The 23,805-nt window shown below is 35.0% G+C and overlaps 1 protein-coding gene across 2 annotated transcripts; it reads right to left on the reverse strand.

Annotated features, from left to right (window-relative positions):
• Positions 1 to 1,968: 1,968 nt before the first annotated feature.
• Positions 1,969 to 16,497, reverse strand: LOC147064449 (matrix metalloproteinase-16-like). 2 transcript variants are annotated; one of them, XM_085957977.1, is made up of 9 exons: positions 16,358 to 16,497; positions 10,769 to 10,921; positions 10,574 to 10,680; positions 8,175 to 8,336; positions 7,668 to 7,951; positions 5,463 to 5,833; positions 5,244 to 5,388; positions 4,903 to 5,160; positions 1,969 to 2,550 (listed from the first exon to the last, which is right to left on the reverse strand). In XM_085957977.1, the coding sequence occupies exons 1-9, from the start codon at positions 16,472 to 16,474 to the stop codon at positions 2,387 to 2,389; spliced, it is 1,761 nt and encodes a 586-aa protein (XP_085814103.1). In that variant the 5' UTR covers positions 16,475 to 16,497; the 3' UTR covers positions 1,969 to 2,386. The 2 variants fall into 2 exon arrangements, 1 of the variants encoding a protein (XP_085814103.1); XR_015071917.1 differs by having other exon boundaries at positions 2,320 to 2,550; positions 5,244 to 5,377.
• Between the last annotated feature and the right edge of the window lie 7,308 nt (positions 16,498 to 23,805).

The following is a 23,805-nucleotide window of genomic DNA, read 5'->3' on the forward strand; positions in this document are numbered from 1 at the left end:
CCCTCTGATTAGCGATGGACAAAGCATCGAGAGCGTCGACAGCTTCAAGTATCTGGGGGTACACATCACGGGAGATGGCATTTTGCAGAAAGAGCTCGCTATCCGAATGGGAATGGCTGGAGCAACATTCAACTCGATGCGAAATGTCTGGGACTCACGATTGTACTCGGTCAAAACCAAATGCCGCCTATTCGACGCTTGCATTCTGACGGTGCTGCTTTACGGTAGGGAATCATGGCACCTTATGAAGGCTCAGAGCAACCGTATACTGAGCTTCGAAAACAGATGTTTGCAACGAATACTGGGTGTGCGGTGGTATGACTTTAGGAGCAACGAGGAGATAAGAGAACGTACCAAGCAGCCTCTCATCACACTGAAAGTGAAGAGGCGACGTTGGACCTGGCTCGGCCACGTGCTGCGGATGCCAGAAGAGAACTTTAACCTGGCTTGCCTGTTCTTCAAGCCGACCGGATTCCGGCGTCCTGGAAGGCCGCTAAATACAATCTGCAGAGTGTATACGGCGGAGCTACGGGATGCTGGTTTGACCTGGAACGAAGCAAGAAGACTGGCGAGCGACAGGGATTCTTGGAGGCGCCGCGTGGTGTCCATATGCTCCAGCTAAGGGGCGGATATGGGCAAAGAAGAAGAAAGTGGCCCGCCCATCTCCCCCTTTACCTACTTCGGGTTTATACCTAAAGTGGACTCTGCCGTTTTCAAACGAGAAAAATAATTATAAATACCTAAACCGGACTTAGCGCGATCGCGAAATTTTTTTGAGATAAATACCTACCTGGTACTTAAACATTTTGAACGCGAAGTTTAGTTTTCGTACAGCGGTTCTTCAACGGAGGCCCCGAAATTTTTCAAACTTTTATTTCATTCGAGCATCGGCTCTATAGTCTATTCGTAGCGGCGTCTCTCTTCGCGCATTCGTGCCCCGTGTATTCGTTTGAATAATTGTGAATTTTTGATTTTAAGTTTTGTGAACTTCAATGTACTTTGACATTGATGTGCAACTGTGTAATCGTGTACTAATAATTCTGCGAACTATATATATAACTTTCTATTGAACTATAATCTGTGAACCATATTAACTTTTTGAACTATAACTAAATATAAACTTTGTGAAATTCATGTGTTTGTGAATAATATATGGACCTATTACTTTACTTCGACTTTTTATTTCGGTGACTTGAGTGGTCACCACCTACTGCAAGACCTTGGCCTTGCCACTTCCAACCCTCGGAGCTAGCCGCGGATTTGGAGGCTCGTCATCGTGTTTCGCTATTTCAAACAGATATGCGCACTTCGTTATGTCATCCATTCTGAAAGCCAGCCTGAAACAGCTGTGAATGTAAATGTCTCGATATTGAGAGTTAACAAAAACTTTGTTCCCAAACCGTTGATTAGCCACATGAGTAATAATGTAACGATTGCTAATTCACATAGTCACGCACAAAAATAGACAAAAAATATGTTTAAAAGGACAAGTTATTCTGCTGAACGTCGATACTACCATCACATTCCTGCAGAAATGTCCTAGCACCTTTATGTACTCGAATACTCTGTTGTAGTACAGATTAATTTCTTTGAAGCAGCTTTTCTTGATATGTTACTAGTAGCTGCAAGCGTGGACCATGAATTTGACTGCAGTTTTGGTTTATGACTCAAGCAAGTTATTAAAAGTAAGAATTGCAAAACTCTCTGAATGTACTCAAAATATTACCAATTACATCTGCAATTCAATGAAAACAATATAGTATAACGGACACACAATTTTTTTCATATCTCCACAGCATAACCTCCACTATGATGGTTTGGTTGGGCAGGGTTTAAATGAATTTTAAAAACTAACCAGTCCCATCTGCAATTTGCATTCTTAGTTCAATGAAAATAAATTAGTATGACAAAATTTAGTGTGCACTATTTATTATTATTTTAATTTAATAAAATGCAAATTTTTATAGTACCTTTTCCACATTTATGTAGGATCTTAACAGCGCACCTTCACTCTTCGCCACTGGAGTCTCAGATAAGTAGGTATACTAAACTTCCAGATCAGATTTTAGTCTGGTTCGAATCCTGGGTCTGGCAAGTACACATATTTTTTCAATTTGTGTATGAGTCAGAGTATCATGGACCTAATAAGTTGAGCAAGTGGTTGACATCCATTTCTCGTTAAAACAAAATCTGTTAATACAAACCTCCACTCTGTGGAGGCCCATATGATCCTATTAGGATCGGACGGTCGGAGAAAAAAAAATTAAGTAAGTATGACAATGGAGGAGTGTGAATTATAGGAATAAAACAGATATCTCAACTTGTTTCTCAGAAAATTAATTTTTAATAATCGTAATATTTTGATGGAATAATAGATATCAAATTATTATGAGAGTCCCATTATCAGCATTTCTTCAGGCTTAAACTTTTCAAAGTTCTCTGGACATCCGAACCAGTATTGTGGTGCCGGCAGAGGATAATGCTTGTCAGCCTTTATGAGTTGATTGTCAAATTTCCAATATAATGCACCTTTAAAAAAATATGTTATTCCTGGAATAAAAAAAAATATTAAATTTATAGTGTGACTTTTATAATAGGGCCGATACAAGACAATTAGTATGAATATTGTCATAAAAAAATATCGCTGTTGAAAGATTAGAAAATAAATAGTCTACAATCCAAGAAAATATTGAACCAAGTACCGATTTCAGTATTGTATCGATATTTTGATGTATGTAAAGGAACAAGGGGACTTTTATTTTTCCAGTGGCCATGATGACGTATCTGCCAGAATAAAGAAGTTGTCTTCTTCTTCTTCTTCAGTCATATCCGCCCCATAGTTGGAGCATATGGACACCTTGCGGCGCCTCCAAGAGTCCCTGTCGCTCGCCAGTCTTCTTGCTTTGTTCCAGGTCAAACCAGCATTCTGTAGCTTCACCGTATACACTCTATAGATAGTATTTAGCGGCCTTCCAGGACGCCAGAATCCAGTCGGCTTGAAGAACAGGCAAGCCAGGTTGAGGTTCTCTTCTGGTATCCGCAGCACGTGGCCGAGCCAGGTCCAATGTCGCCTCTTCACTCTCAGTGTGATGAGAGGCTGCTTGGTGCGTTCTCTTATCTCCTCGTTGCTCCTAAACCACCGCACCCCCAGTATCCGTCGCAAACATTTGTTTTCGAAGCTCAGTATACGGTTGCTCTGACCTTTCGTAAGGTGCCATGATTCGCTACAGTAAAGCAGCACCGTCAGAATATGCGGCATTTAGTTTTGGCTTTCGACAGTCCGCATCGCCCCTCACTCTGGAGGATACTGGGAGCATACGGGATCCCTCAGGATCATTGGGATCATTGCCATAATCAAATGCCTCCACGAGAATAGCGAATGTTGTGTCAGAATTGGTGAAACTGTCACGGAATGGTTCAGGGTCACGACCGGAGTCAGACAGGGTTGTGTCCTTGTCCCATTTCTCTTCATCATCCTCTTTGACTTCATAATACAGAAGTCAATACCAAAGAAGCTGTATTTTAAGTTAATATGTCATCGTTCCACTGGCGAATGAAGGCACCCCAAATTTTTCTATTCTCCCCAGTTTGCATCGCCATGTCTTTTCTCCAAATTTTTTAAAAATCCATCAGTTGGCCATTTTGTATCTCTTATACACCACTGGATCATCAAATTTGTTCAGTGATTAAATTATCTTTGAGCTATATGCTCGATCCATTGCCATTTCATTTTGACTGTAGAAAGGAAAAAGGACGTAATCTACACAGATCAATACACAAAAATTAAATCAAATCAAAGCACAAAAACGTTTTTGTTATGGTTTTCGGTCGAAGTTAAAATAAATAATTACAAGATAAAAAGAACTTTTTATATAGGAACCACGTTGTTAAATCCTGTTGAATCATATAAACTTGACAATTCTATGTATTAATAAATACTTTTTTTAATTTTTTTTGATGAATTATCCCATCAACTTGAATGAAAATGATCAAATGCGTAATAAAGAGAGCAATTATTAGAAATTTTCAAACATTTATTAATTGAATAACATATATGAGATTTTTAAAACTTGTACTTGATATGAAGTCAAAAACAAGAAAGCGAGTTAATTCTTTTTTCAAAATCGTCAAACAAAGTTATGCAAAAGTGCAAGCATTGAATTCGATCGAAGCAGCACCTCGCGGATTTTTTCGAACTAACTTTCCATACAAAACAGAATTAACAGAAAATGAATTCAATTCTGCTTAAAGATGGGTAAAAATATTAAAAGAATGCATTGTCATTATGTTCTGATATATTCTAAAAGTTTCAAATGTATAGCTAGTCGGGAAGTTAGTTAAAAATCGATTGCAAGATTTGTACTGGACAAACAAGAAAACGAGCTAATAAAAACGTAAAAATTGATATAACTTTGAAGTGCATCATAATTAATAATTTAGTTTTTATATTCCTAATCGGATATTGATTATTGAGTTAATTTGCAGCTTACATTCTTTGGACACAATGTGTATTTAGTCATGTACAACATTACTATCCAATAAAACCTATTCTGAAAGAAGCTATGTGTCAGTCAATTTTTGACCAAATGGAATTCGCAAGTTTTAAAAGATAGTATAAAAGTATTTGTTTTTACTAATATAATATGGTTCTTTAGTTGTATGTAATATTATAGTATAAATGTGACAAATACAATTAATTTGCTTCAATCACTTTGAGTGCATTGACATTGAAAAAATAAATAACTTATCAATGCAGGAATAAACAATTACATATTATATTGCTTTGTTATATCAATCATTATGGATTGGAGCAGAGGTCACAGTACTTTCATATTATATTTATTGTTATTAATTATTGTTATAAATAGTTTTTATATTGTTTAAATATATAATATGTATTACCATCCGTCCAATTTATGGCAGCATCTAAATCGCTTGGTATTCCACGCCACCTCGTCATGCTTTTCGGGTATCCATTATCAAGTAGGCTAGTTGTTTCATCAAACCGCCAAAATTTCGCATTTTTAAATAAATATGTTCTTTCATTTTTGGACCAAATGAAGACGGAATCTATCGACTCCAAGTCGGATGAAATTTGGAAATCTGTCAATAGCCGCGGCCCCTCTACTAATTCATCTCTGTATAACCAATATTGATTACCTTAAAAAATAAAGAAAAAAATAAAAAAAGTAGTGACTGCTTCCCAAACATATTTCGAAGAATGAAAATGATAATATTCTTACCTATAAAAAAACAAATAGTCCCGTCTTTTTTTTCATACACCGCATCTATTCTCTCAAAGTTATCTGGCAGTTTAGGAAATAGATTTGTAATTTTAACAGGGTATCCTTCTGCAAGTTTTCCTTTTTTCTCAAACCTCCAAACATACTAAAATTTATTAAGGGTGTTATTTGGATAAAAGTAAATATTTTACCTTAACTTAAACAACTTCGTAAACTTACTTTCTCTTTAAAAACAAACAGCTCTCCTCTCAGATTGGCGAGACAGTCGTATTTCCCATCGCATAGATTGGTCGTTTCATTATTACCGTTAACTGGCAAGCCATGTTTGGTGTCATGCTCTTTGTGTACATCAACCGTTTCATAATCTCCGTGGAAAGTTATATCCGGTACGCTCTGTGTCGATGACTGTTCGGTTGTTACAGTGAAATTAATTCTAGGAGTGGTAGTTTCCGGTAAATGATTTTCCTCAGTGGGTTTAGCAGCAGGTACAGTTGGTGTGGTCTCTTCATTTTCTTCATTTTCATCAGAAGCGTCATAGTCTTTTGGAGTAATCTCCCTGACTTCATTATCAACTTCTCCCATAGTCCTAACTGTGAAAGAGAATTTTGATTGATAATGTATAATTTATATTATTTAATGTATAAATTCCAAATAATCGAATCTATAGTTCATACAAAAATTATTTTAAATGGTTATACAGGAGGACCTCGACTTTCGCACATAATTGGTTCCTGAAAAGGTGTGCGAATGTTGAATGTTCGAAAGTAGAGGGAAGTAAAAAAAAATTAAATAGTGTGTATTTTGAAATATTATAAGATGTTTAAGAGACATGTTTAAGTGGGGTTTGCGGGTGTTACCCTTAAAAAGTTCTTCTTTATTTTAAATGGTAAATCATTAAATTTACAATATTGCTTAACTGCTGGCACGAAATGTAAAGTGAACCAATCTTTTAATATTAACGCAGTAAACCCAGGCTTTCTTATTTGATTACTGGAAGCAATTCTTTATCCTTCCCTTTCAATGCTCTGGGATTTTCTGTTTGATAAATTAACATTGGCATCAATTTTAAATCACCAGCCAAGTTTCCACCAAGAAGCAATGTCAATCGGTTTTTAGAAGGTTTATGCTTTTTTATTAAGATTTTTTATTAAGATTTAAGATTTATATTTTTCCATTTCATCCATAACTATGCCGTGTCTTTTGGAAACAACCTTTAAAGATATATTTCCACAATTTTGAACGTATTCCTTAATTTTATTTTTACTTTTCAAAATTGAACATATCGTAGTAGACCTGTTTGTATCATACGAACGTCCGATTGAAGCAAAAGATTCACCGCAATCAGAACGTCATGTGAAGTTTATAAATCCTTGATTTCTCTTTGTTCGTATCAACACTGCAGTTTTTCCGTTTCTCACTCATGTTTATAAATTTTTAGGGTGAAAAATTTCAAATGAATAAAATTAGCAAAACGCACAACATGACACGCCCGCACGCGCTCCTGCGCAAGAATAAACCTATCCTAGCTAGCTCACAAGCAAAGTGACGGGTGCGAGCAGGATGCAAGTGACGGCCAGCGCGACGTTTTAAAAAAACGATTTTTTTTTTAAATGTGCGAAATAGCGAATTGTGCGAAAGTCGAACATTCGTAAGTCGAGGTCCGCCTGTACATATATTTTTATTCTGGATGCGAAAAGACAAAATAAGTCTACAATCACTTCTTTCCAGGAGAGTAGTAATTCAGAGGTGTTGATTTGATTTGTCCTTTTTCTCATTTATGCATATAAATTTAATTATAGTCCTAGACTTATCTCCCTTTTCCTATATTTTCCTAGCATACAGAATTATTTATTAAACTATTTCTTTTATTCAATGAATAATTCACAATATTTGAGAATGTAACATTCTATATAAATACTGAACATAATATATAATTAACGCAATTTGATAAGCATTTCGTGTAAGAACTACTAATTAAATTCGTTGTAATTAAGTAGGATGCCCGTAGCTTAATTAGAAAAGCACACTGGTGCGAATCCAGCGGTTACAGGTTCAAGTCCTGTCGGGTGTCCTATTTTTTTCTAAATAAGATTCTAGTGGATATATCGCACCGTGAGTGTAAAACCAAGGCATCTGCAAATTTTTCAATTTCGAGATTAAATGCAAAACAACTGCAAAAGTCGTGAATTTGATAATGTAAAAGTGAAATAACTGAAAAAACATGCAATATAATGTATATATAAACCAAATAGTATGGTTTTTTTTTTAGAAACTCTATTTCTCCTAACAAAACGAAGACTTCAAACCCTATTATATCCAAAATATGTCTTTTGCAGATGCCTTGGTTTTACACTCACGGTGCGATATGTATGAGAAGAAATAAATAAGAATAAAATAATGATAAAGCAGTAATATTACACTTACTATAGAGTTGATACATTGCCATTACATCATCATAATCTAATTGTAAAGCTGTCCCTTCTTTGTAGTAGGGATTCATGATTGATGTGGACACTTCAGAGTGTCCAAGACCCAAAGCGTGGCCCAATTCGTGGGAAGCCACAGAAAAGAAGTCTGTTTTATCATCATTCTCCATGTTTGATCTAATCGTCCAGTGTTCAGCATTGTCGAAATGCACTTGTCCTCCGTAACTGTAGTACGGAAAAAAGGCATGTGCTAGGATATTTCCCATACCATCAAAAGGATAACTGCAATGATAATACAAAATTTTTGTGTTCGATATTGAGTAGAGGAAATGAGTAATGGGTCAACCATAAATGCGGAATATATCATATAATGTTTGTCCAACTTCTTTTACTTCATGAAAATCAACATATTGTCTAAAGATGCAGTTATCTCGAAAAATTAATATTTAATTTGAATAATAGTCATTATATTCATTAGGAATATTATTTTAATTGAGACACTTACGGATCACCATGTTGGCCTTCTCCAAAGGCTATGACAATATCGGCTGATGGATTTTTAGTCCTGATAAATGTCAAATTGCCGTAGCCCGCCCACATATTAAATGCCCTCCTTAGTTCATTATGTACTCCTTCTTCACCAATTTTTGGTGTCCAATTTGCTAGACTGAAACGATAGATAGTGCAACTGAAATGAAACAACCTCAGATGATGGTTACTTAAACTCTGACGACTAAAATTATTAAACATGGAACATGCTTTGCCTACTGATTTTCTGATGCTGGTTGTCCAAATTCGAAAGAGAATTTATTTGTTAAAGTGGTAACCGAATCCAAAAGATTCAAACAATTTTACTTTACTGAAAATTATGTAATTACAATAATAAAACTAAAGAAGTAATAATAACAGACGAACAATACGTCTCACAGAATGTGCTACTGAACGTAAAATGAAAATAATCGGCACGCGTAAGTAATCGAGGCGGGCTGCGCGTCTATAGTTATTCTACGTTTATTTTTCGTAACGCTTTTGCGTCGGAGATCATAAGTAAAACATGTTCTATGTTAAAAGAAAAATAACAAAAATATGTACATTTATAGTCTGGTCGGGAGTTTGCATTATATTATATTGCATTATATAGAAAAGTTTTATGTTTTGTTTTGGAGAAATTCGTCGGTAAGTAGACATTTATTTCAGTTATATTGTATTCTCGAATACCTTTAGTAACAACTTGTTTTCCGCTCATATGTTAAACTTATTTAGTCTTTTATTTTTATTATGTAGTTCAGTTACATAATTATATTAAATCTATGCCTAATATGAAAAAAATATGTACCTATGTCTCTATATTACAATATTACCTACTTTAATGAGAGTATAACCACAAAATAACACTTCCAACAGTAAAATTATGTAAAAGACAAAAAAACAATAAATAACAGAGTCTTTCGACGTTAGGTATTTTTCGACATTTAATCTGTTTACCGTGTCAAAATTAAAACAGATGACTGCAGCACAAATTAGCGCCGAAGCATGTGAAGCTCAAAAATGTACGCCACTTTTAGCCGGTTGTCAAAATTGACGCAGAAATAAAATTTCTCCTACAAAATCGAAGTAGTCAATAGCTTCGATACTGCTTCGTTCAAAAATTGCCCTTCAGTTGTGCTGTTTAAACCTATAATCTACAGCACCAGAAGTAAACTTTCTGCCACTCACCCATGTTCACATAGAAAACATTTATGCTAATGAATTCATCAAAAATATTAAATACAGGTCACCCCTGCTCATTACGGGGGATACGTTCAGGACGGAATTGGAAACAGGAGGAATTTTGGATTCCACGTTTACTGTATGACAACATTTTTTTGGCTACGTGTTAAAATTGTGAACTAACATGCTCCGCTCATTTTAAACCGCAATTCCATTATAAGCTCCTCCCATTTAGTAAACAACAGCGCCTGGAAGCGTAGCCAAGAAGATGTTTTCGTACAGTACATATTGTCAAAATTTGCGATTACTGTCAAGTAATGAATTACAGCCACGTTTTACAGCACTCACTCGCTCGTAATCCTTGTCATTCTCTTCTAACAACTCCATGCATTGATTGTGAAGAGAAAGGGCCTTTTCAATGGTTTTAACACTTACTTAACTTTCGCACGGGAACAGGTTCGGAGACGTCATTTTCTAGGGACGTATGGCAGTCCATTTCCTGCAGCTCTTCATTAGTTAACACAATCACAGCTAACCTTTTAATTACCACATTTAAATAACACGTTAATTATAAATAATGGCCAACGACTCCAAACGCGCCAGTCGCGGTGTTAGCACTAAATGAGTTAAGGGTTCGCTGTGTGATTTTAACAAAGTCTGAATATCATCTACATCAACACCTTCGATGCCTCCTGATATGGCTATAAGACTAATCTCTTCGATGACATTTTGAATATCATTTTCATAATTGCAGTGAACTTCAACAATTTCACTGAACAACCTTTTCCAAACACCCTTCATACACGACTGGTTGACTTCATTCCACACTTCGTCGATGTTTCTGATAGCTTTCATAATATTAAATTGTTTCTACCAAACCCATAAGTCTCTTCAGTGAGTTCAGAGAAGAAGAGTTAGACGATCCTTGGATGCTTTAAATCCAGAAGCAGTCTTCTCCTTTATGGAAATAAACGTACGTGTTGGCATTCGTCTCTAATAGAGTCCCGTCTCATACACATTAAAAATTAAATTTGGTGGATAATTTCCTCTTTCCACAATTTCCAGTTTTAAAAAAAGATCGCAATATAACGAATCCGCACTCGCCGGGGTCGCGATGAACTTACTTGTATAATATGTATAAGTAGTAAATGATTATCCACAAATCAATAATAGTTTAATTGTATTGATGCTTACAAATATGTCAGTTCTCTTTTCTTCCATCCGCCGGCAATTGCATACCGTCTTCTTCTTTTATTATTTCTGATGACGTCTTTGACTCCACATCTCCGTTTTCTCATAAGCTGAATAATAATAAAAATATACAATTTTTTTAATAATCACAACACTGACGGGATATAATATGATGAAATATCAGAAATATTTCTTCACCTGTACTGTATCTTCATCGAACACTCCTGTAGTATTAAGTCCGCCAAATTTCTGAATGCTTACAATTGCTTCGGCTATTGAACTCTCTGTATATTGAGCTTCAAAACCGGGCTGATCTCCTTCCAAGTAACCAAACCTTTGCATGAATTTCATCTAAAAATAATAATAAGCTGTGGAAATAGGTATAATCAATGTTGATGACCAACAAAGATGTTGAAGAAAAATCCTCTTCTACTTTTCAGATTATTGTATGAGAGTTAAGTTGAGTAAAGAAAAATAAGATAATTATTTCGCATAGTTTCCGAAACTTTTTTGGCTCAGATATATTTAACAACAAAATTATATCTATTGAAAATTAAAATTAAAAACTGTACGTAAGTGCAATTGAATTACAAAAAACTAGTTTGGAAATAAAACAATTTGGAATTGAAATAATTATAAAACTATTTATTAAAATGAAATAACCAAAGAAGTTGAAAAAAAACCCTTTTCTATAGAGATACGCTATGAATGTATGAAATTAGCTACAAGTCAGACAGAAAAAACGCATATTTTCAGAACGTTCCACAAGCCTAGATGAAGTTTTTTTATAACTCTTTCGAATTAGAATTGTTTTATCTATTCAATTAATTTAGTGTATTTCAAAGAAAATTGTTCCTTGTTGGAAAACCAAGACTAGAAATAAATTTTCGAAAGGAATTAGTCTAAAGATTAAACTGATTAAAGAATAAAAAAATAATATGCTTTTAAGAGATAAAATATCCAAAGTATTTGAATACATTCAAAAAATTACAAATTAATTACAAGCCCTGTTTTAATCTGAGTTGAGTACCTACTATTAATATAATCATATTATTTTATGATATTTTCAGATTTTTATACATCAAATAAATAATACAGTGAATAGGTATTTAAATGTAGAATAAATTATAATTGTAATAACAACACAACAATAATCATATCACAACAGTGGCGCACCCAGGATTTAATATTGGGGGGGGCCCAAGGAGGAAAATGTAAATTAGTCCCATAGGCTCTTTTTCTTCTTCACAGCCTAATTTCTCGTTTATCGACCTTTTGTCTATTGCACTCGGTGTATCTACACCATGGTCCCCACATCCTGAAACGGGCCCTCAGGCTAGGATATTTGGCGGGCCCCCTACCTACCGCTAAGATTAAAGGCAGTGTGAAACACTACATTAACGTTTTTCAAATTGTGTTTTAGTTCAAATTAAGGGTACTTATACAGTGAATTATTGGCGATTTTTAATACATCTACTTTAATAATAGAGCTGTCGAGTATCGACACATAATAATCAAAAAATATATTGCACAATTATATAATTAAAAATGTTCATGGTGTCGAAGTATAATAGACTTTTTTTTACTATTAAAGCTAATTTATGATGTGTGTTTATTTCACTTATCTAGTCAACCCGACACGCCGGGCCCCCTAAAGCCCGGGCCCCCGGCTAGAGCCCTGTCAGCTCTCCCCAGCCATGACCTACACCACTACGGAATTCGGGTGGACACCGAGAATTTTTTGACAGTTTCATTAGGAATTGGGTTTCTAAAAAAACCTGACATTAGTGTTTCGAAATTTTTGTTTTAGAAATTAAAATCTAAGAAAATTTTCTAAAAAGGGTGCTGGAGAATTACAAATCATTTTTTTGCCGTGTTTTTATTTGCTAAGCCCAAAGGTATAGTTTATTGGCTTTCAATTTCAATTTGTTTAAAATCATTCTGATAATTTTCATGTTTGAGGGGTGCCAGGGTGCCCCCTGGGTGCGCCACTGTATCACAATCCAAAGGCTTGATAGAATTTTCTTGATGGAAATAAAATTTATGAACAAATGTTTTTCATAAATAATATTGCTTTTATTGAACTCAATTTTGCATTTCGGCACCATGGAGTTTTATGCCTATCTACCATGTCCAATCCTAAGAACATAATATGGGCCTCCACAGGGTGGCGGTTGCACTAACAGATTTATGTTTTTACGAGAAATGAAGGTTTGCAACTTGCTCAACCTATTAGGTCGTCCATACTCTGGTTAAAATACACATTGAAGACAACATGTGAATTTGCCAGACCTGGGATTTGAACTCGGCCCCCACGACATTATGAGCCGATGCGGTAATTGCTATATATATTATATTTATGGCCTGAATATGCCGAAAGTCAAACCCTGGGTTACTGACACGAACCTTTTTGGAAATGTATATACGAGGGTGGGTCAATAATTCCTTAGAAAAAAGCATTAAAACAGTTTTTATTTTTATATTTTTTTTTATTTCTCAACATAATCTCCTTGGAGCTCAATACACTTGGTTAGACGTTTCTCAATTTTTTTTAAACCGTCAGAAAAATAAGTTTTCGGAAGGTCCTCAAAATAAGCATTTGTCCGATCGATGACTTCTTCATTTGAAAAAAAACGTTGTCCACTTAGCCATTTTTTTAAGTTTGGGAAAAGGAAAAAGTCACTGGGGGCTAAATCTGGCGAATACGGTGGGTGGTCGACCAATTCGAACTTCAATTCTTCAATTTTAGCCATTGATCGTAAACATGTGTGAACACGGGCATTGTCCTGATGAAAGAGGATTTTTTTCCTGTTTAAATGAGGCCGTTTTTCTTCAATTTCGTTTTTTAGCTGGTCCAATAAAGATGCATAATAATCCCCTGTTATTGTTTTTCCTTTTTCCAAATAGTCAACGAAAATAATTCCACGTGCATCCCAAAATACAGTAGCCATAACCTTACCAGCTGATTTTACGGTTTTCGCCTTCTTTGGACATGGTTCGCCTTTCGCCATCCACTGCTTTGACTGTTCTTTCGTCTCGGGAGTATAGTGGTGTATCCATGTTTCATCTACAGTCACAAAGCGACGAAAAAATTCATCCGGATTGCGTTGCATGAGCGACAACAGGGCTTTAGAGGCCACCACCCTATTGCGTTTATTGTCGACTGTGAGCAAACGCGGCACCCATCTTGCAGAAACTTTTTTCATGCCCAATTTGTCATGTAAAATAGAAATGACGCTACCTTTTGAGATCCCTGTAACCTCAATTATCTCACTCAACTTTAATCTTCGGTCACTTAACACCATATCGTGGATTTTATTGATCATTTCTGGTGTAATCACCTCTACAGGACGTCCTGAGCGTGGTTCATCCTTTGTTGATGTACGACCACGTTTAAATTCATTTAACCAGTTATAAATAGTTGCAAGTGAAGGAGCAGATATGCCGTGAACTAAATCCAACTCATTTTTTATTTCCTTTGCTGTTAACCCTTTTATATTAAAATGTTTAATAACAGCTCTAAACTCAATTTTCTCCATTTTTGTAAACAAGCAAATTTTTTTTTTAAATGTACGAAAATAAAAAACAACAACCCGACCAATCTGATTGAAACTTCGCAGCATACTGAATCGGTAGTGCCGCTGCATGAAAACAAACCGCTTACAGTACTAGTCGCGCCACCTGTCGGCTTTTCTAAGGACTTATTGACCCACCCTCGTATCAGAAGAAAAACGTTATTAATAGTGCACTAGTAGTAATATCTTTTTTTTTTACTTGCGCATGTATGTAGATATACCTTCTATTAGAGCAAATATGTCAAATATGCAGGAAATTGACTTATTTGTTTGGTTTAGGCAGAGGTTAATTGATTTTTAAAAATTAACCAATATGTACCTATTGTAAGTTGTAGTCTTAGTTCAATAAAAACAAATCAACAAAGTTTAATGTCCACTATTTATGGCGGTTCTTAACAGCCTACCTTTACCCTTCGCCACTGTTATAGTGAGCCATCGGTGTTGCGCCACCAATTTGTCTGTATTAAACTCAATATTATTTATAAATGCGCACTTGCTCCTCAATGCCGTCTACTGGCCCGGAGGCCATCAACGTAGCCTCCCCCCCAGATTCCCCCCAGCTTTGGTATACCGTGATTAACTTAACAACACAAAGACCCTTCCAAACCAACCCGTCCCGCACTAGACTCAGTTTCAATCGAGCGTATCACGAGGCCCTACATTTGGTGTGAAGTATCACCAGTTTTTTGCGCTTAGTAGTGTCTCAGGAGTAGATACCCAAGTCTTAATCAACTCTCTCGAGTGAGCTTTGACTGAGTTTACTGAGTTGATTTAAGTTAATAAAAAGTGCCATGGAAGAGAAAGGCACGGGAGAACTAACTTAAATGAAAATTAATTTTCTTAATTATTCATATAATACAAAAACAAAGCCAAATAATATGGACGTACAAAAACTATGTGAAGAGATCTTCACGTCCGCAATTTTTTTTAAAACTATAAAGTTGGCCTTTGTGGTGACCAAGTCGGACGGTCCGATGGGCCCAAGAGCTGGTTGGACCGACTTGAGCATCTCTTCCCTCCCGGAGCACATTCTCGGACATTCCCGGAGGATGTGGCTTGTATCTTGTAGTTCGCCGTCACATGGACATGTTGGTCGGATGAAAATTCCAAGCTCAAAGAGCTTGACAGCGAATTCACCATGCCCAGTCAAAAACTGACTGGTGATTTAAATGAACAACTAGATAAAGCCTCAAAAACAGTATGTAAGTATGGACACTAACACAAGATATGTCACAGAAGAGTTGAGGCTTTCGAGATGTGGCTGTATAGAACGCATCCTCAAAATTCCTTGGACAGACCGGGTGACAAATGTTGAAGTTCACAATCGAATGGGGAAAGACTGAGAATTTCTGCTTAGCATCAAACCCAGAAAACTGCAGTACCTCGCCCATATTATGAGAGCACAAGAGAACAGCATTCCCCAACGTGTCATCAAAGGAAAGAATAACGGAAAGTGTATCTAACAGGAGATGACACCGCATATCGTAGCTTAAGAACCCCCGTAATTGGTACGAGTGCAGCTCCAACGAACTTTCCCGGACAGCTATGATAGCCGAGGATGATATGGCAAAGATCGCCATGATGGTGGCCGACCGCCGCTAGGGGAATGGCACGATAAGAAGAAAAAGTATGTAACCAAATTGAGATGTCAATAGCAGGCTACCATTTTCTTTTTAGTTTATCAAAATTGTTGCCAACACAGAGAATTTTAATTATCCTGTAGTCAACAATACAAATCGTGGAAAGTTGGCTGTCACGCTGTATAATATATCCTCTTTGTGTAATGACTCCCACAAATCTGGATTTATGGATGATAAAGACATTACATAGCAAAGTAACATAGTAATATTTTTTAATTGAAGAAGTTACCCATGAGCTATAATGACTCTGTGATAGGTAATATATGTCTCGTAACTTATTTACATTTCGTATGATAGGTAGATACCCAATCAAAGTAGGACATGTAAACTTTATATATGTATTAAAGTTAACATGGTAAGTACATTTATTTTCAATCAAAAATCAACGAAAACAAGGATATTGTAGAACACTGTTCAATGCTGCTTTAGTTGCAATTAGTATAGATATTTTTGACAGTTGAAAAAATAATATGCGTGTGGCGAAGAATACTATTAATTACTAGAATAAACTAAATCTGCATTCTGCTTATAAAGTATGCAAATGCTGACATGATAGTTCTAGTTTTACTCACCTGTTCGTTGGTGGGAATCGTGGGAAATCTCATACCTTTTTTATTAACAGGAAAAGAGTTCACATTTGAAATTATTTGTAAAATTGACATAACTTCTAATACTAAAGAGAACTTCATTGTGTTATGATTGACTTGTTATTGATCATAATGAACGTGACCATTGAACTCCATATTGATAAAACTAACGAGTATTACAACAAAAAAAAAAACTTTTTAATGCTCTTATTTGTTATATGTTATATGGCAAGATAATAATTACATACACTTTGAGTGCATGATTTATTGCATAAGTAATGATTTAAATATGAATTTAATATAGGTAGTATCTACCAACTTCAGAATGCAATAATAAGTGCAATGAGCTAAGTATATTAATTTCGGATTTTGCAGCCCTATATTATTAAAAAAATAAAATGAAAAGGAACATCAATATTTTCAAATAAAATTTATTTAGTCATATTGTTATCTAGTAAGGAGGGTTATATTATTTTTTTTAGAGAAATTTAATTAATCATGTACTGAAAATATGAGTGATAAATCAATACAACGTGAAGATCTTTGCTTTCAAGAAGCAAACCCAATTCCTTATAATGATTCTCTTCCATTTGTATGAAAAAAACTAATATTATAATATTATTAATCTTTTGATGGGTCTTTAGATTCTATATTGTTGTTTTCCTGAAAGTCACTATCAGTTATATAATTGGCAGTTTTGAAATAAATATGTCAATGAATTTCAGAGAAATATTCAGATTTTCCTTTAACCGGTCATGGTCACCAAATGGGATGAAATACTGGACCTGACAAATTAGAAAGCAAATAATATGTAAAAATGTTGATTTTTTCATAAAAGTTAGAATTTTGACGAATACTTCACCCTGTCATGCCCCAGCGTTGGGTCACAGGGCAAGCACAAGTCACTCCCACTCCGCCACCTCAAGTCGCACCACTTCCCTCGGTCCATCACCGACTCTCGCGTCCCGCCATGTCAGACCATTGATATACTATTATATCAAAACATTTTTTGACTTTTACCCGAACGACGACAATATAACATTATAGCGCCTGTACACGTGCATGGATTTATTGGCAGCAATAGTGTGTATTTTAAACTATCGTAACATTAACTGTTTACACGTAAAAGTGCTGACTGTCTCTCCAATCTCAATTTGACAGGTCGTAAAAATCGGTTTGCCTCAAGATCGGTGTAGTTGGTTTTTTTGCCGGCAGGTTCGCCACTATCATTCTACTGCGCAGGCGCAGATCGTAAAAAATCCCTACTGTCGCATGAACATTCAGAAGTATCCGAACTTTTTTGATTTAAGCATGGAATCTTGCAACTTGCATGACAATACCTGTTTACCCATGCATTTTCTTGTTATGGCCGCGATAATACGTACTATCTACAGTAAATCCATGCATGTGTAAACAGTGTATTATACTGATTTCTATGACATAAATTTACCATTTTATTATATTGAGAATCCTTTATAGGTTGTTACAATGTAAATAGGGATGATAAAATGTATTTGACACATATAATTTATGTTATAACATGACTTGTTTCAGAATATATCGTGGACCTTTGGATTAAACCAAGCTGTTCCACCAATATGTCCAAATAGAGAAACTATATTTTACGCTGCATCACATAATGGAGTTCTATTCAATTTTATTGAAAATAAATTCTACTATTTAGGACATGTGAGTGCCTACAGTATTCCATCAATATAGTAGACATGTCAAACCGAATACTCCTCTAAAGCCGCGTTGACACGGTCCGAGTACGATCCAAGTTGACTTGGACCGAGCGCACTCGTTCGAGACATCTTCATACTAATAATTCCTCTCCAAGCTAGCTTGGTTGAGTAGGACGCGGTCCAAGTAGCTTGGATAGGAGTAATTTGTATGAAGATGTCCCGTACGAGTGCGCTTGGATGGCGCTCGGTCCAAGTGTACATGGATCGTACTTGGACCGTGTCAACGCGGCTTAAAGGCCAGTTAAATGATTATTGGAAATTCTGTATATATGGTATGGTATCACTTCAAGTATCATGCCAGATGGGATATATTTTTGTACATCTTCAATCGTGCTGGCACGAGAGATGCTCCTAATTTTTCCTAGCTCACACCTCGGCCACCATAAGCTTCAAGATATCATCAATTTAAATGAAAAATACCCAGTTGAAGTGTATTTTATTTAGTAGTTGAAGTAGTTTTTTATTTTTCGAAATGGTGTTATCGAGTTACTTAATTAGAATAGGTCCACAGGGTCAATTTTTGCTTCTATTTCATATGTTTAAGCTTTATTTAAGTTTTTCTTCAACATCTTTGAATTAATTGGTGTATTTTCAACTTAGGTCTAAAATGGTTATTTGAAATTGACATTTTCTTTCTTGGTTCTGAGATAGTACAATAATTAAATTACATTCAATACATAGATGATTTATTTTATTTTAATAATGATAATTTTATTATTGCCTCTCAAAGTCCTAAAGATTGGTTTATTTTGATATTTCTTTTATAACTCAAAACTTATGTTCACCCTGTTTTCTTCTAAGAAAAATATGGTAACCAGCGTTGCCACCGATTCAAAAGGCAAGTGGATCGTTACGGCAGATTCAGGAAATGATAATTCAATAAATATTCGGGATAGTCAATCATTAACTTTCAAAAGAATAATATTAAATCCGCACGGAAGCCATCATCACTTAGAAAAGGCAACCATGAGCTGTGACGGGCAATACCTATTGACATTCGCTATCGAAGATCTTCCGACAATACATATTTGGAAATGGGAATGTGCCAGTGATGTGCCAGATGGTATGAAAGAATTATTAATGTATTAATATAAATTTAATAACTCAAATGATAATTTATTGCATACAAATTGTATGTATGATACAATACATAAGTATATAATATTTTTTACAGCAACTATACACGTGGATCTCAGAACCTTCAAAATAGTTGATATAATTTTTGATTCGAACAATTCGAAGGAATTTTGTCTTGCAACTGAGCATGCAGTTTACATCGGTGAATGGGTAAATATAATATTTCCGTAAATGTTAAAAAATCACCTTAACCCAATAATAATTAAATGTTGTCATATTAACAGATCGTCCATCTGGTGTAGCGTCTGGCAATTGCACATCATTTATTCGATGTGTGTTTGATACATAGTAAGCACACGGTAGGTTTAGCCCATAATGGCCGATCAGCTTACACGTCGGCTTATAATGTCGTGGGTCCCAGGTTCGAATCCTGGGTTTGGCAAATACACATATTGTTTTTCTTTTTGTACTTGGAGTCAGAGTATGAACCTAATAGGTTGAGCAAGTGGCTAACATCCATTTCTCATAAAAATAAAAATCTGTTGATACAAACCTTCTTTCTGTGCGGGCCCATATGATCCTATTAGGATCAGACAAGGTCAAAAGAAAAAAGAAAGAAAAGTTAAGCGAATGGCTAATTTCTATTTCTAACCATAATCCAATATGTTGTACTTTGCAGTGAAAATGGACACAAATAGACCAAAGAATCACCAAAGCTTATGAATTCCAAATAAGTAGAGTTGACTGAATTTTTTTATGAGGATTAATTAAAGATGCTTAACTTAGAGAACAGGGATATAGAGATGGAGTGAGAGAAATTTAAAAACTGGGTGATTAAGATCTAGATTACGTTATTCTATCTTGTAAACCTTCCAAAACCACCTTTTCCCAGGAGACGGTAAAAATCTTAAAGTAAAAATGGAAACAAAAAACTAACTCTCTAGGAGGTTCGAATATTTTTCTGTTGTACAGACAAGATTTGGAAGATTTTTGAAATGGTTAGACATGTTATAAGTTCAAGAATTTTACGATAAAAGTAAAAAATTTACCAAATGGGATTTATCAGTTTTACAACATAGACTGACGATATCAGTGGCAAAGTCTCCATACATGCTGTCGAACAAGATCTTCTTGTCAACGTGTTAAAGCTCTGAACTAAAAACCCCTCCTCTTTTTAACCGCACTTCGACTGCAACGACTTCCGGTTATTGACGAGTTGTCCACGTGTTAAAACTGGGAACTAACAAGCCCCTCCTATTTAGTTAATCACACTCCGACTACAGCGACTTCCGGTTATTGCCTAGATATTCTTGTCAGACAGTACCTTAATACCCCGTTTACACGCACATGGATTTACTGTTGACAGTAAGTATTATCGTGGCCATAACAAGAAAATGTATGGTAAACGTGTATTATCCTGCAGTTGCAAGCTTGCATGCATGAATCAAAAAAGTTTGGAAGCTTCTGAATTTTCATACGACAGTAGGGATTTTTTCAATCTGCGCCTGAGCAGTAGAACGATAGTGGCGATAAAACGAACTACACCTACTCATTTTGAGCTTAACCGATTTTCACTACCTGTCAAATAGTACCATAAAATGACAACATCGTGTCTCGCTTACTCTTGAAGAATGAGATTGGAGAGACAGTCAGCACTTTTACGTGTAAACAGTTATTGTCACGATAGTTTAAAATAGGCACTATTGCTGCCAGTAAATCCATGCACGTGTACTGGCGCTATAATAATAAAAATAACTTTAAGTAACCTAGAGACATTTCAAATCTGTCTCTAAGTATTGAATTAAAGTACATCAAATCTTCTACTAACACTTGCAAACGAAGACAATCCAAAGTTATTTCTTTGTAGTTTGATACGATTTGTCCTTGGGATCTTAAGACTCTGCCTCATTACATGAAATAACTCATGCTTGTATAATGACTATGTTATTTTAAACTCACCCTGGATGGCCTTCTGAAGCTATAGATTTTTTTACCGCATGTTCGAATCCCGTATGGCGTAAGTTTTTTTTTTTAATACCTGGTTTAGTGCATGTTGTTTTTTTTTAGTGAAATATCTGTTATAAAACAAAATAATATGGTGTATTCAGTAAATTTTATCAATAAAATAGTGACGAAGAAACAACATTAAAATTCAAGTCCCGTAAATATGGGTGTTCTAAGACTTTTTTCAGTTACGATACGTATTGACAGATGATATGTATTTCACATAAGTAGCTGATATGAACCAGCCCCTCCATATTTATAGATAGATAGTAGGAGAAATGAATATAATTTATTTGAGAATGGTGTGAATCGAATATAAAATTTTTAAGTAGAGTGTAGAAAAGGGAGAAAGATCATTTAGACAACCTACCTGCTGAAAATGATTATAAATCAATCAGAAAATCTGCCGGCACGAAATTGTGAAAAGACAGTCTTTGCCAAATTAATAATATTCTTCTTTGACCATGTCCGATCTAATAAGATCATAATACAGGCTTCCACAGAGTGGAGGTTTGTATTAACAGATTTAGTTTTTTAGAGAAATGGATGTCAACCACTTGCTTAACCTATTAGGTCCATACTCTGACTCATACACAAATTGAAAAACAATATGTGAACTTGCCAGACCCAGGATTCGAACCTAGGACCCACGATGCTATAGGCCGACGCTTAAACCATGCGGCCATCGTGAGGTATATGAAGGGATTGCCTCCAAAATACCAGCTGCCCTAGGCCTCGCGTTTTCTCTGAAACGCCCTGAACATATGTGTAGAATAACACGATGGTTATTGGCGGAGTTGTAATCTGTATTTTTTACATCAACTGTAAAAAATACATTACTTTACAAAACATTTTAGGATGAGGAGTGTTCGAAGAAAATAAAATTGAGTAAAACCGGTACTATTGTGACGAAATATACAAATTATGGACAATTTAACTGTTTGACGTACGTTTCTAAAACTGATGAAGTTCTTGTATGCACCGACCGAGGTTTCGTTGCAGTCTATAAATATTTAGAGTTGGATATTAGACATAAACAAGAAAACAAAGACTTCATAAAACTTGTGAAAATTGATAGATATTGTATTAATTCCATCAAACAATCAAAAAAGTAAGTACTCGTTAACATAAATCGTTGAACTACTCAACATTCTTGGATGCTTTAATGTTAATGTATCAAATTTTTTTTTCCTTTTATTTTGTTAACTGTCAATTCATGGTGGAACTGCATTGTATTGTTGTTTTAATTTAATGAAATGCATTTTTTTTTTTGTTGAGTTTGTTTTGTTCAGTTGAAAATATCCCTCTGAGGTGGACGAAACCGGTCCTAATTTATTGATTAAAAGTGGAATAAGGCTGCGAGCACACGGCAAAGCGAAGTTTCGGATTCATCCGCCAAACGACGTTTGCGTTTTATTTGCGTTTTATTTGCGAGCCGATTGCGTTTTAAATGCGTGTCAAATGCGTCAAAATTTCGACAATGCTGTCCAAGAGAAAACACGGTTTTCAAGGGGATTCATAAACGCCTTTTTTTGAAACTGCACCCTGCTGCGAGAGTATTTATCTTTCATTACAGTGGCGTACAAGGGTAAATAAATCAATATAAAATCAGTACGTAATATTGCATTATACCTACATTTATTTTCCCACTATTGCTTCTTTTGGAGCTGGACTGTTTTATATCGAAAGCGTTTTGAAAATTACCTATTGTTGAGCCTATTATATACCATCATCATCAATACTATCGACCGAGGGTACTTGATGGAGTTTGAATTTAAATTCTAATTGATTTAAGTTTTGTACTATTATTATTTATTAATACAATAAAAAAAGATTATAAGTTAATACACGAAGAAAGGGTAAAAACCTTATTACCTAGATACCTACTAAGTAAAGGATTAAGTACAAAAACATAATATTTTGAATAATTTGAATATTTGCAGTATTCTAAAAACCTGTTGTAAATACTATTAATACATTCGGTAGGTAAGCAGTTTTAAAAAATATAATAAAAAGTTGTGATACAGCACAGCTATGAGAAGAAGTATTTCACGAGAAGAAAGTCTCGCCATATCTATACGGTAAACTAAACTATTATTATTTATTTTGTAGTATGTACTTATTTAATTAATTTTTTTATTAGTTGACACTGTCATCTTCTATAGATACACTAAAATGGAAACGGGTACTAATAATAATATATTGAAGTGAGAATAATGAATACCCACCTACTACTATTGATAGGTATGTGCTTGTGTACTTGTATCGGTACAAGTATATTTATATTAATTATTGTTTTTTTGTTATAATATATTAGTTGCGATTAATTGACAATAAAATTTAGATAATTTATCTATTTAGCCGCTACAGTACCATATTATTCAATTACATATTCAAAAAAAGTTGGTAGTTATGAATTCAAAACACCTTTCATAAAAAATAGATTGAAATATTAGTAGGTATACCATCATCAATACTATCAACCGAGGGTACTTGATGGAGTTTGAATTTAAATTCTAATTGATTTAAGTTTTGTACTATTATTATTTATTAATACAATAAAAAAAGATTATACGTTAATACACGAAGAAAGGATAAAAACCTTAT

The sequence above is a fragment of the Rhyacophila brunnea genome, unplaced genomic scaffold (genome assembly GCF_057557595.1).
Source record: "Rhyacophila brunnea isolate RB1 unplaced genomic scaffold, BYU_Rbru_1.0 scaffold_7, whole genome shotgun sequence".
NCBI classification, from domain to species: domain Eukaryota; kingdom Metazoa; phylum Arthropoda; class Insecta; order Trichoptera; family Rhyacophilidae; genus Rhyacophila; species Rhyacophila brunnea.

Bases quoted from the DNA above. Each gene is read 5' to 3' on its own strand.
- LOC147064449 (XM_085957977.1), bottom strand. From the start codon at position 16,474: ATGAAGTTCTCTTTAGTATTAGAAGTTATGTCAATTTTACAAATAATT. The intron at 10,681-10,768 runs GTGAAGAAATAT...ATTATTATTCAG, and splicing joins TCGATGAAGATACAGTACAG to CTTATGAGAAAACGGAGATG. The intron at 5,161-5,243 runs GTAAGAATATTA...TTATTTTTTAAG, and splicing joins GACTATTTGTTTTTTTATAG to GTAATCAATATTGGTTATAC.